The following is a 13,984-nucleotide window of genomic DNA, read 5'->3' on the forward strand; positions in this document are numbered from 1 at the left end:
GGGTTAAGTAATACAAAAAAAAATAAAATGCATTTAAGGTGGAACTTGCAAAGATATATATATTACTATATAAGCTGGTATGCATAATTTAAAATCTGTGTGGTTTAGATAAAATCAGAAACAAATGTTTTAAAAATCCTTTTTCTTCTAATCTATTCAAATTGAATGTTGTATAATTAATGCATCCTAAAGGAAGAACCTTGATGGGCATCTTTAAAGAAACAAGATTTAAAGAAAACCTATAACATATAAACTTTTCTGCATTACTTTAAACTAATCTGAGTTGGACAGAAATAAACTGCAGTGTTGATAAATATGAAATACATGCAAACAATGATCCAGAAGTAAGGTTTTCTTTGTCTTTTATGTCACATTGGTTTATTTCCCTCTTCACAGGTCAGCACACAGTTTTCTGTTTGGTTCTAAAAAGCAGCATCATCTTTTGTCAGGTAGGATTTCATTAAGGTGAATAAATATCAATGAAAAGGTGATTGATTTCATATCAACCCAATTGGCATTTTACGTGTCCCTGCACCGCCCCAGGTGCTCCTTTAGACGCAAACTTTACCTGCAAATGAATCAAAGTGTCTCTCAAAGGTGGGCAGTTTGTCTACATAAGCATCATCTTCTGACAAGCCAAAGAGGAAACAAAGGGAAAACAGCAAAACAAACAAACAAAAAAAATTAAACAAAAAGTAGTAAAATAAGCATACAATCAAGCATTTAAATAAAAAAGGCAAAAATGAAATAAAAAGCAGCAGAAAATGCCACCGTTAAAAGCAGAGGAAGGAGTACTATTAAATAGACTTTGGATTTGTATCTTTTTAGACAAACAGCAATAATGAAATGTGTGTAAATTATTGGAAGATTGGAAATTACCTTTTAATCTCTATTATTGTTGCAATTCATTAGTGTCTGATTCAGTGAAGTTGTTTACAGTAGCTAGAGTCATAGTAAAACAAAAACACAAAACCCCAGTCAGTCTCAGCAGATGGCCGCTCACACTGAGCCTGGTTCTGCTGGAGGTTTCTTCCTGTTAAAAGTGAGTTTTTCCTCTCCACTGTCGCTACAAGCATGCTTAGTGTGAGGGTATGCATTTGAGTCAGTGAGTTGATGCAATCAACTGGTTTTTCTTAGATATAAAACTTTCAATCAATTTGACTGTATGATCTGGTTGAGCTGTAAAGTGCCTTTAGATGACTTGTGTTGTGAATTGGCGCTATATAAATAAACTGAACTGAATTGAAAACTAGCTATTATGGCCTCATAAAATGATCTAATTATAACCTCCAAAAAATCCCATAAAGAGACATTGATTCCTCTTTGTAATTACTTGGTGAAAACAAACTTTGTGGATTAAACTCATGCCATACTGCAGTCACAAACCCACATGAATTCATACACCGATATGCAGATCAGATGGTAGCTTTGGGCCTTGTTGCAGGAGGAAGTTAGAACCAAACCTACAACTTTCCAAATGATTCTCAATCTGAAGAGGAACAGCTGTGTGTGAAAAACTGAGTTACATCCAGACGGATTAAAGAGGAAAAAGTAGCAGTCTGTTAATGCTAAGAAAATACACACCAGCAAGTGTGACCTACAGTAAACATCAGGTTTTAATATTTTGTTTAACTATACAGGTGTTTGTTATGAATAACACCGATGATAAAGAACATAAATAATGACCCTAGAGACGCAATAGTAAGTAGACTGACATTAATCTGGTTATAAACCAATATTTGTCTAATGTAAAGCCAACATGCAAGTTCAAACGCTTAGAGAAATCACAAAACGTCCAAAACCTCCATCAAATATTCAGCCAGCCTCAGTTGGCATGCTAAATGCTGAAGCTAATACCTAAAACTTAAAAAATAATCACAGCAATATGTTATGTTTGGGCGGTTTCTTAAGAAAAAGCTTCTTCTAACAGAATATTACTAATATGCACCAGACTGAACCGAGGAACTTCCAGCTAAATCTGTTTAATATGGAGGATAGAACTAAAATACTTTGCTGTAACACACAGCAGTTACAGAGAAAGTCCAACAGGTCATATCATCATAAACATCTCATATCAACTGTAAAGGAAGCAGATGAGGTGGTGAATGTTTGGGTTGGTTTTGCAGCCACTGAACCAGGGCACATCTGCAATCCAGTCTCAACTATACACTCTTCAAAAGCATTAAATTATTAAAGAGACAAATGCGAGACCATGTATCCGACAGCTAGCATTTGGACCTAACTAGGTGATGAAACAGAAAAACAATCTGATACGGCAGAAAATGAAGAACAGAATGGCTGACAAGGAAAATCAAAGGTTACGAGGGCTCAATACGTCAACAGTGGGATGTTAAGAAAGAAATGTAAACCTCAATAAATTGACACAATTTGGTAAAGAGCCGTGAGTAACGGCGATGAAAGATCTATGAAAGAAAACATTGTTAGTGCATTGGGTGTACTTAGTTTTTAACACACAGCTTTTCCACTTTGGTTTAACCCTTATTTCATGAGTTATTATATAGTAGAATATATGATGTGCTGATTCACACTTAGGGTGCATAATATATGAAATGCTTTTAAAGCCTGGTAAATATCCAATCCTATATTTTCCTAATTATGATTTCTAAAACACTGTATTTCAAAGGCTGGGTACTTTCTTCTAGAAACAGGTCCTTGAGAAAAAAAATCCCCCTTCAATCAGCGATTTTAAAAGCTCCATGGTGTTTATAATTTTTTCATCCAATGACTCAGCCATGTTAAAGCCCACTAAGATTAGCTTTTATCTACTCCTAACTCTGCACTGCGGGCTCCTCTACGTGTTAGATCAGGGAATATAAGGTGTTTGGCTGCTAACTCATTCGAGAATGTATATGAGTGAAAACCAACACCCTGCTTCGTAATCCCATGTACCACTCATGTTCTGCAAGTTGGCAAACATGAAAAATAATCAACCCAAATGCTGGTGAAGATTCTCAGTCATCCAGGTCATAGTCATTCAAAAAAAAAGGGAATGAAAAACAATCCACTGGACTTTGTTTCCAAGTTTGAAAATGTTTCGCTTCCCATCCAAGAAGCTTTTTTTTTAAAAACAATAAAAAATGTCAGGAATAGCGTTGAGTTCGAGGCTTTAAAGAGTAGCCCAACAAATCCTTGTTTGTGTTTTTAAAACATGCAAATTGAAACAGAAGAAATGGTCCACCACTTTGGAATGGGGGTCGTTTGGCTTCTTTTGTTAGCCTGCAATGCCCCATACCCGGCTAACGCCCGGCATACACTGCGATTTTTTCAATCGTTGCACGCAGCTCCAGCTCACAGCTTATATTCGGCTCGACGCTCTGATGCGATCTACCTGCTCACACTGTACGTCTAAAAACCACGTCGGACTCAGCTCCGCAATGAGATGGAGCTACACAGACTCGTCTATCCAGAAGCCAAACAAATAGAAAGGGGAATATTCAGCTCACTAGAGTGAAATTTGTGCAATTTTGTCCTGAAAGCCTTTTTTTTAATATACTGACTGTGCAATATATGTGAATATAATAGTCATACCACTACCTCACCGTTGTTCCTTACCTACTACACTTTAATGTAAAAGTCAATCCACCTGTATATAAGCCATCCTGATTGTACATATGTCACCTCAAATCTCTGTGTTACTCCCTTGTATTTTTTTTTTTTATCTTTTATTTTTTTTTATTTTCTTATTTTTATTTTTATTTTAATTTATATTCCTAATGCACCTTTTTCCTCCTGGTTTGCACCTTCTTTAATTACTATGCTAATACTGTATGTGACCAGTGAATTTCTCCGGTGTGAGATCAATAAAGCTCATCTAAACTAATCTAATCTAAAAAGAAAAGGTGACAACGTGTTTGGAAAAAGATATGGCTGAGCAAAAGTGGCTACTACGGTCTGTCAATTGTACAGAAAGAATTCCATTTCACTCATTGCATCCCTGCCATACTGCTGTGTTTACATCTGAGAGGAAGAAAAAAAAGAAAATCCTTGTCTGTGGATGCCCACTGAGCGATTAGCCCACAACGGTCGGGAGAAAATCAGAAAACCAAACAGGTTTGATTTTCACCCAACCTCACGATTCCTGATCGGGAGGTGGTCGTGAGATGCTTATCGCCCCCCCTTACCCCCTTTACACTAAACGATGAACGACTCAAGAGCAGGCTGAAAGTCGGCCCGATAAAAAAATTCGAAAGACTGGAAAATCCCCCCCAAAAACCGCAAAAGTGTACACCCAGCTTAGGCCCCGTCCACACGAAGCCAAACCCTGGCCTAAACGCACAAATTTTTCACCAAACCAGCCTCTCATCAATACGAAGCCGGCGTTTCGGGGGTCTGTAAACAATCTTTTTTTTATTCAGCCTTCAGAGTGGGAAGATTTTGAAACGCCGTTTTCGCGTTTCCATCTTTAAGCTCTAACCGCATTTTTTTTTTTTTTTTACGCATGCGTCATAGAGTCGCCTCTAAACACGCATGCGTGACACAGTATCACAACAACAATGGCGCCGTACTGTGTTGAATGGTTGCTGCTAATGCTACTCACCCTGCTGTCGGGCTTACAACAGAATCTTCTTCTTCTGGAATATCTCCAGGAAGAACAGAGCAATATCGACGACATAGTTTAGCACCTGAATTTGACTGAACCACGAAAATGGACCCGCAGGGCAACCATGTATAAATGTTAGTGCGCATGCCCAACATTTCGTCGCCTATTTATGCTTTGGCACCACAGCGCCACTTACAGGCCTGGCATACATTTTGCAGCGTTTTCATGGATTCGTGTGGACGATCACATTTATTTTACATCTCCGTCTTTACGACAAACGTTCTAGAAAATATTAGCGTTTCATGTTCGTTTATGCTCTAAAAACATTCTAAATGACTTCGTTTCGAGTAAATTCTGGATGCTACCCACTCAGGACACTTGGAATACATTGGACGAGCAGTATGGAGGAATATTGACACGTTTTTTGTGGACTTTTATGGACCTTTCTGTCTCGGTCACCATAGACCTCCATTATTTGAATGTCAGCAGACAGCAAGAAGCCTCCCAGATCTCCAGATGCATTTGAGATATCAAAAAAGTACTCCAGAGTGTTGTTCAGCATGGGGGTGAGTAGAAAATGAAGGCTAATCATGTTTTGGGTGTACTATTCCTTTAAGTGTCTGAAAGGGAGGTCATCAGCCAGGCCAACAATACCTTTTAACGACCCCCCCTTTCAGACACTTAGGACACTGTAGGCTCATAAAAGAAGCCATGCAACCCCAAAGTGGTTGACCTTTCACCCATTTCACTTTGCATGTTTTAAAAAACAAAAGCAAGTCCAGTGCATTGTTTTTCATTTTCTTATTTTTGGAATTAGCCAAAATCACACCAGATGATTCTCAGTAAAGCATTTCTACTATGAAAATGTCACTTTTTTTCACTTTAACTTAAACACAAAAAAGAAAGAAAGGGGCAAATAACTCAAGCAACAAAGAAATGAGAAAAAGCAGGGGTTGAGTTCAAAAATAAATAAAAAGTTTAATATTACAAAAGTACAGCTGAGAGCTAGTTGTTTTTAGCAGAACCTTCAAGCTGCAGAGCTTGTTCACACACCTGACACAGAAACACACAACTCCTTGCTGACAGTTGGTGTGGTGGCGGCACTCAGGGAGTTGGTGGAGGAGATTGAGGAGGTGCTCTCGGCTCGCGCCAACGGGGCAATGGGAGGGGGACTAGCTGAGTGGATTGGTGGGCTGAAAGGCCGACTCTAAAAATATCCACAGGAACAAAACAAAGGAGAAAAATCAGCTTTTTGGTGAAAACATTAATGGGGTTCTGCTTTAATCAAAATATAAAAACATGTTTCGCTCCTAATATTTCAAATCCAATGGATTCTTATTTACAACAGAAACCAATTAATTAAACTACTTCTAACTTGGTTAATAACTGGTTATAAAAAAACTTAGATCTTACCACATCTCCCACAGAAGGTTTTCCAGGAGGAAGTTTGGGTCGCGAAGGGGGGCGAGGCGGAGGTGGCGGTGGGGTTGGATTGACTGATGACGGAGTGGAAGGTCTGACAGGTGAGGAGGAACCTGCAGATGACATACACCAAGCAAAGGCCCAAAATTAGTTATGTAAAAAGATATAAACAATGACACTGATTTATATTTCTAATAAAGCTAATTAATTTAGATGAACTCCTGGATGCTGTATATAAACAGGGAAAGGACAGCCTACTGCACATTTATTTGCAAACTTAGCAAAGAGACACTTAGTTACAAAATTGGAAAGTAATGGAATGTCACACTGATAAAAAAAAAATCAAACCTTTAATCAGTGCTTCAGTCTTGGGCGATGAAATTATCACTATTGCAAACCAAATATTTATAAAATATTTAAATCTGAAATTATTTGGCAAACTAAATTCCTAAAGTACAAATACCATTAAATAAGCTAAACAGCATAAGAACTTAACTAGTCATTTATTAATTTAATATATGTACTATTTTTAACATAAAATAAGGCCTAAGACTCTCTAAGCTTCTCTTCAATCCAGAAAACAATCTGGAACTCTGAAAAAACTAAAGATGGCCGACAACGATCGTTACTATTTAAGAAAGCAAAGAGGATTGAAAGGGAAATAATATATCTTTTTCTAGAGCTCTTTAAGTCAAAAAGTCTTCATCTCAACCATAAAACAGCAGCGGATTGTTTCATTCTCCTATCTTCACAAACGGCAATTACTGGAGTCTGCTAAACTTTGCTCACTATATATGTGGAAAAGCTCCTCTTGTGCACTGATCATTATAGAGAAGTTATTAGATCATGTTGGCCAGTTTCTCTTCCAGAAGTACATCATCATCATATCTATGTTGGAGATTTAAATCCTTTAAAAAAATCTTTGGAGTGACAGAGAGAAGCGTGCACACGACAGGAACCATGATGCTGGATGATTTATAGCGATGGTTTGGAAGAGGTTGAACAGTTTAATGATAGAAAGGTTCAAAATGTGACATCAGTGATTTAGTAACAGTTACGTCTTTATCGTTGGGATGTTTCACTTCCAAAATACATGTGCACAAATTAAAGATAGTATTTTCCAAATCATTCCGTGTAATATTAATTCATTTTAGAAATATGTGGAAATGTATCTGTGAAAATACTTATTACTCCAACAAACAAGATGTATTATGGTGGTGAAGATTCTCAGTCATCCAGGTCATAGTCATTTAAAATTGAAAAAGCTTCCTGGATGGGAAGTGAAACGTCTTCAGACTTCGAAACAAAGTCCAGTGGATTATGCTGATGAAGATTCCCAGTCATCCAGGTCATAGTCATTCTGTAAAAGTTTAAAAAACATTCCGTAAAAGTTTAAAAAAACAATCCACTGGACTTGGTTTCCAAGATTTGAAGACATTTCACTTCCCCTCCAGGAAGCTTTCTTAATTCAAATATGAATTAAGAAAACCAAGTCCAGTATATTGCTTTTTAAACTTTTATGGAAGTCCAGTAAATTGCTTTTTTAACTTTTTTGGAACACTGTTAAATATCTGCTGTATGCACCTTGATGCTGTATCTCTCCGGTTCATTTTCCTGAAAAGAGATCACTGTGCATCCAAATCCTTTAATTTGTTTAAAAAAGTGCAACATTGTTCTGGTCAACGCACTACAACAAAGTATTAGGGCCAGGCTAGAGATTTTTTTTTCTTTGGAGAATAAAGTCGTAACATTACGAGAATAAAGTCGTAACATTGCGAGAATAAAGTCGTAACATTGCGAGAATAAAGTCGTAACATTATGAGAATAAAGTCGTAACATTGGGAGAATAAAGTCGTAACATTATGAGAATTAAGTCGTAACATTATGAGAATAAAGTTGTAACATTATGAGAATAAAGTCGTAACATTGCAAGAATAAAGTCGTAACATTAGGAGAATAAAGTTGTAACATTACGAGAATAAAGTCGTAACATTGCAAGAATAAAGTCGTAACATTGCCAGAATAAAGTCGTAACGTTGCGAGAATAAAGTCATAATGTTGCGAGAATAAAGTCATAATGTTGCGAGAATAAAGTCGTTACGTTGCGAGAATAAAATTGTAACATTGCTAGAATAAAGTCGTACATTATGAGAATAAAGTCGTAACACTATTAGAATAAAGTCGTAACACTATTAGAATAAAGTCGTAACATTGCGAGAATAATCGTAACATTGAGAGAATAAAGAATTAATATTACAAGAATTAATATGTATTTTATCACAACTCTTACAAGGAGCACCTTCTTCCCCAAAATGAGGAATGTCGAGTATCATGTGAAGTTATACTTTGGCATCGGTTTCAAAATAAGAAAATCTTTTAGCACATCAGCTTCTCGTAATATTACGACTTTATTCTCATACTGTTACGGCTTTATTCACCTAATTTTATGACTTTCTTCTCATAATAAATAAAAACAAATCTCTAGTCTGGCCCTAATACTCTGTCGTAAAGCACAGTCAGAACGCTGCTGTTTAAATTTTAAAAAACTTTTCTGGGCAAGTGAAATATTTTTATCCTTGCAGTAAAAGTCAGAGGTGGTCTTTGAAACAAAAAAAATGTATTTGTTTCTGATATAAAGGATAACACAAAGATCAAAGATGACTGCAATATTTCCAAGGCTAAATAGATGCTTTATAAAAAGCTGAAAAACTAATCATAACTCAGAAAAAAACAAAGTAATCAGCAAAGATCTTGTGGCAAAAATCATATTCTATATTCACCTGGGCCTAAACCTCCCCCTGGAGACACCTGTTTTTCAAGTTTTATCACAAAGGTGCAACCATTCACCCTATTAGGGTGACCCTCCAGCAGAGCTCTCCTGCTGAAACACCAATATCTTGAATTGCTGTTTCTAAATGCATCACAACTTTTTTATTTCTACCCAACATACACTGTATTTTATTTGACAGATAACTTCAGGAAGTACTCACCACTGTTTGTGCCACCTGCTCCAGTTGTGGGACCCGGTGATGACACTACTGCACGGTATGTTGGAGGAGGTGGAGGAGGTGGTGGTGTGCTCCGACTTCCCTGGCTGGCATCTTTGGGAGAGGTGGCTGCTTCTTCCCCTCTTTCCTCTTTGGGATGAGAGGCGTTTGTGTTCTTAGGCGGCTCCTCTTGAGGGAGAACAAGAGGTGGTGGGACTGAGCAAGCAGTGGGTTCCTCAGACGGTGGGGTCACCACAGCAGAGGTGCCCTGCTTTGGGGCTGGGACTGGTGGGACACCGACCGGTGAGCTGAGAAGAGGAGGAGAGGATGCTGGAGGTGATGTCTGCTCCTTTGATGCAGGAGAGGGTAAGCTGGCAACTATGGGTGGATTTTTATCTTCTGGTGAAGAAGGGCTTGATCGGACAGGAGGAAGAACGGGCTCTTCTGATGGAGGCGGGGAGGTTGGAAGAGGAGGAGGTGAGTCTTCTTTTGGAGAAAGAGAGCTTGGCAGAGAGGTAAGCGATATAGGCAGGGGGGGAGCAGGGGATTCAGAGGAAGGTGGGGAGGCCGGTGGTGGAGGCGCTGGTTCTTCAGGTGGGGGTGGGGAGGAGGGCATCTGTGGTGCAGGTTCCTTTGGTGCAGGTGGTCCAGCAGGAGAATGTTCACTGAAGCAGACCCACTTTTCCTCTGCTGCTTCGCCAGCAGAGGGAGCATCCTCCGGTCCAAAGATGTTGTCCAGGTCTGCTATGGACGGCTTCCTGCTTGTGCTGCCGGCATCTGCTGCTGCTGCTTCTAAAACAGAAACCATATATCAAGAAATAATACTGTTCTAATTTCCCTTTATTTTAAATCAATGATTTTTAATCAAAATTTCAATACATTTGATATAAGTGTTATTATTATATATTTCTTAATAATTCTGTAAAATCACTTCATATTAAATGTTTTTGTGCAAAAACGCTCCATTAATAAAATACTTAATTAATTAAATTAATCAAACAAGTAAGTAAGTAATTAATACATTTTTGGCAGTGAGTCATAGTAGGACTGAAGTTAGTTTTTATGGAAATTAGGATGAAAAAGAGGGAGTATTCACCTGCGATGTCTTCAGAGGGAGCTCCGGTTGTTGGGGGGGAGGTTGGAACATTCTTGGGTGGAAGTGGAGGAGGACCTGAACAAAAAAGTAGAACTCTTTAAAACTCTTACTGATGCAGCAATCCTGCAAAATCATAACGTCAATCTGTTGATATTTTGTGAAAAAACCCAAATAAGATTAAAAGCACACTGGTTTCCATGAAACTTTAAAGTGGAAATGAAACAGCTAACAAAGTTATGAGATTATTTCCTACTGATATGAATAATTATTTAACAAATGTCAAAAGTTTTTTTAATTGTTATTATTATTTATAATTATTTTTGGCAAGGGTGCCGCCATGTTGCAGTACTCCAAAGGGTGAAGTTACAGGATTGGTTGATTATTCAGCTAGCCATTAAATACTTTCGGAAATACCTTACAACAGTTAAACACTTTTGGAATTTGGTATGATGGAAGACGAAGTTGAAAGGACAATGAAGCACATTAATCCCATTGCTTATGCTGTTGAGCCCATTAGGTGGGTGACTTGAGCCATAGTAAGGAGAGAAGAGGCAGCTGAAGAGCCTTGGGTTCTGACTCTCCTTGTTACCTGACAAACGTCTGCTACTTTACATCATCTCTACAACCGATGTTCTGAGTCTGGTGATCTAGCGGCCCTTTGGACAGCTAGATGAAGCCTGAAGCTGCGCCGAGTATTTTTAAATTCACTGCCTATAAGCTGGGCTTTACTGACCAGCCAACAAACTCTGACTGCGTGTCATCAGCAACAATCAGTTGTAATGACAGGAGACGAAAAAACAGGCAGAGCAGAGACATGTAAAGTTATGTTGAGTCATACGGCAAATGGGCTCCAATGCATAAGCAATTGGAATTAGACACCAGAGTATCCTATAAAGTCGTAGGGAAGCGGCTGTTCCAACTGTTGCATTTCCGAATTCTACCGAGTGGTGCCCGACTTTACACGTGTGAATAAAGTGAATGTGATTGGTCGTTTATCAACGGGGCGGGATTGTTGTGATGGAAGGTTCGCAAGCAAGTTTAATTGTGGCCGGTGTCTCGGAAGCATCTTGCTAATCGCTTAGCAACTTAGTGCTAGTAGGTTCCCAACAGGAAATAACCCTGGGACCAATTAGCACTAAATTGGTGACTTAGAAACGACACTGTCAAGGAACGCTATGGACAGTGGAAACATGCAAGAGGAGGAGAGTTTTGTGTCGGAGGTTGAGGATGAGTCTCCTCCGTCATACATTTCTTATTTAGAGGACACCAGGGCAGCAGAAGCTTGGTTTGGTGTAGAAGGCTTCCAGCCGTACATGTTTGAACCCTTGCCTCGCAACGCTGCCAGTTCTGTTAGCTCTACTTCTGCCGAAGACACAGACATCCATTCCCGTTAACACTGGGACGGAACTCAAAGGAAATGATTCTTATTTCAACCGTTGCGTATATTAGCTGCGACATATGAATCAAGATTCTATGACTGAAAAAAACTTGATTGACAGATGACCGTTGATATATGATTGGCTGAATTTACAAGCTGACGAATATTACCTGGTCTGCATAAAATACCGGGGGGAAATAAACACAGATTTTAAGACAGGATTTTTTTTTTTTTATAGAAATTTTCAATTTCTTTTCAAACATCAATCTTTGTACTAAAATATTCTTACTGTCATGATTTGTGGAGATTAAGATCTAAAGAGACGCGTCATCTCCTGTTCAGACCCTGTAATTCAGTGAAAGGGTGGAGTCAGAGTAAAAAACGATGCAAGAGGGGATAACTACAGTGGCTGGAAGTTGGCGAAGGTTTTATGGTTGTGAAGTATTGCTGGTATTTCCAATGTATTCAACCCTGTGATGTCATCGCTTGGATTGCTGAAACATGACGGCACCGTGGCAAAAAAAAAAAGATAAAACAATGCTAGGTTCATACTTTGTATATATATATATATATATATATATATATATATGTATACACACACTATTCTTATGAATTAAGTTAGTTTGGTTAATCATTTAATTTCCACTTTAAGCTGAATGTCACACCTGTCAATAAAACATCATCACTCTTGACAGGTAAACAACAAAACCATCCATCATGCGACACAGAACTTTAATATTCAGTCACCACCATGCCGAGTGCAAGGGTAGGGCAGCAATGGAGGGAAGGTTTGGTGCAAAACCAATACAGAACCTCTTTCTGTATGATAGACATGACACCCAAAAATAAAGGCTGATGAAATGAAACAGGAAACAAGCCTTTGTTTAGAGGGACATGGAGAGGATCATGGCCGCACGGCTGTTTGATCAGGACTGTTTGCAGGGTCTGTTTGTTTAGTCAGATGATGAGGGAGCTCATGTGGTGAACTGGTATGTTTCTGCAGTCATTCAAGGCATACGAGGAGTGGAATAATGAAACTTACTTCCTGTGGGGAAGGACCTCGTTAAAGAGGATTCAGGCTCTGGGAGAGAAGTCCCCCACACATCGGGCTCAGAAAGAACCACTAAGTCCAGGAGGGGACACAGAAGGTCAAGTGAAGCAAATTAGTACCACATTAAAAGGTTTCCCATCCCTTTTAAATATATACTTTGTGGGAAACAATCAAAGGTCAGCTAGTAATGAAAGCCTTAAATACAGTAATTAAATCTGCTAACAGACAGGAAGTGTCAGGCAGCTGGGAGGAAAGAGACAAGTTGACAAATATGAACAAACCACACAACAAAAAGGCTGAGTCATATACTGGAGCAGAGCATCATGTTCATCCCTGAAGGTTGATTTCTTTCTAGTGGTTGTATTTATAGTACAAGAGGTCATCTTTACATGTGAATCAAAGTAAAGGTATAGTTAAAAAATGTTGAATATTATCAAACAGTTCAAGGTGAAGCTTATGATGCTCGTAACTTACTGATCGTGTGAACCTAAAATGTACTTTCTCTAAAAATTAGATTGTTAACTGGATCAACAGCAAAGGATTTTCATCCTTATGCATGGGACTGAAAAAATGTATTGGATTAATCGTAATTAATCAATTATTGAAATAATCCTTAACTTATTTAGTAATCGATTAATCGTTAAATTGAGTATAGAGACTTTACAACATGCGCTTAGCTGACAGAGCAACCAGTATCTGTCAATATGCTCCAGAACTCCTGAAGTGGAAAAGTTTTAGTTTCACCTGGTTTAATTACACAAAGTCTTCTTTAAGGAGCCTTTTGCTATCTGATTATTATTTAAAAAAAATAATCGACAGATTAATAGATTTGCAAAACAATAGTTAACATGAATTACTTAATGTAGATTGGTACGAAGGATCTGAATTATAATGGAAACATATGTTGGTGTGAACGTAGCATTTAGGTCATTAGCGTTGTATAGTTTGGCGTTTGTCATCTTCCTACTGATCATTATAGCTTCTCTATGGGGTTCAAGTCAGACCAGAGTCCTGGGCAATCAATCACGGTAACACCACTGTCATGGAAGCAGCTTTTAGCACCTTTAGCATGACAGGCAGGTGAATCTGAACGGCTATATTTACTGTGCACTCAGAGACAGAGTGGGCTAAATGCAGCAAATGACATTGCACCCTAAATCATCACTGACTGTGAAAACCTCACACTAGACTGCCGTATTACTCCAGACTGTTTATTGTAAATTCCAAATGAAATCCAAACTTCACTTTCATCTGAAATTAGATAAGGACATTGGACCATGAGACAAGGATTGGCTCAGGTTCAATTTATAATTTTTGTCTTTGCATTGTGACTTCAGCCTCAGTCGTCTCCCCCAAACTATTACATTGATTGAGCTAAAAAATTCCCTCAAGGCAAAAATAAATTCAAGTTACAGTTGTTTTTAAAGGAATAGTACACCCAAAACATGATTAGCCTTCATTTTCTACTCACCCCCATGCTGAACAACAC

The 13,984-nt window shown here is 38.4% G+C and overlaps 1 protein-coding gene across 1 annotated transcript in view; it reads right to left on the minus strand.

Moving 5' to 3' along the window:
- Positions 1-13,984, minus strand: part of sgip1 (SH3-domain GRB2-like (endophilin) interacting protein 1) — a 47,667-nt gene that overhangs the window by 16,700 nt on the left and 16,983 nt on the right. Inside the window, exons 11-17 of the mRNA XM_015376641.1 lie at positions 12,719-12,738; positions 12,487-12,567; positions 10,067-10,141; positions 8,974-9,762; positions 5,975-6,096; positions 5,615-5,768; positions 569-628 (exon numbers count right to left, since the gene is read on the minus strand). Coding sequence (XP_015232127.1) covers positions 569-628; positions 5,615-5,768; positions 5,975-6,096; positions 8,974-9,762; positions 10,067-10,141; positions 12,487-12,567; positions 12,719-12,738 — 1,301 coding nt within the window. The remainder of the gene's footprint in view (positions 1-568; positions 629-5,614; positions 5,769-5,974; positions 6,097-8,973; positions 9,763-10,066; positions 10,142-12,486; positions 12,568-12,718; positions 12,739-13,984) is intronic.

The sequence above is a fragment of the Cyprinodon variegatus genome, unplaced genomic scaffold, assembly GCF_000732505.1.
Source record: "Cyprinodon variegatus isolate N-32 unplaced genomic scaffold, C_variegatus-1.0 Scaffold138, whole genome shotgun sequence".
NCBI lineage: Eukaryota > Metazoa > Chordata > Actinopteri > Cyprinodontiformes > Cyprinodontidae > Cyprinodon > Cyprinodon variegatus.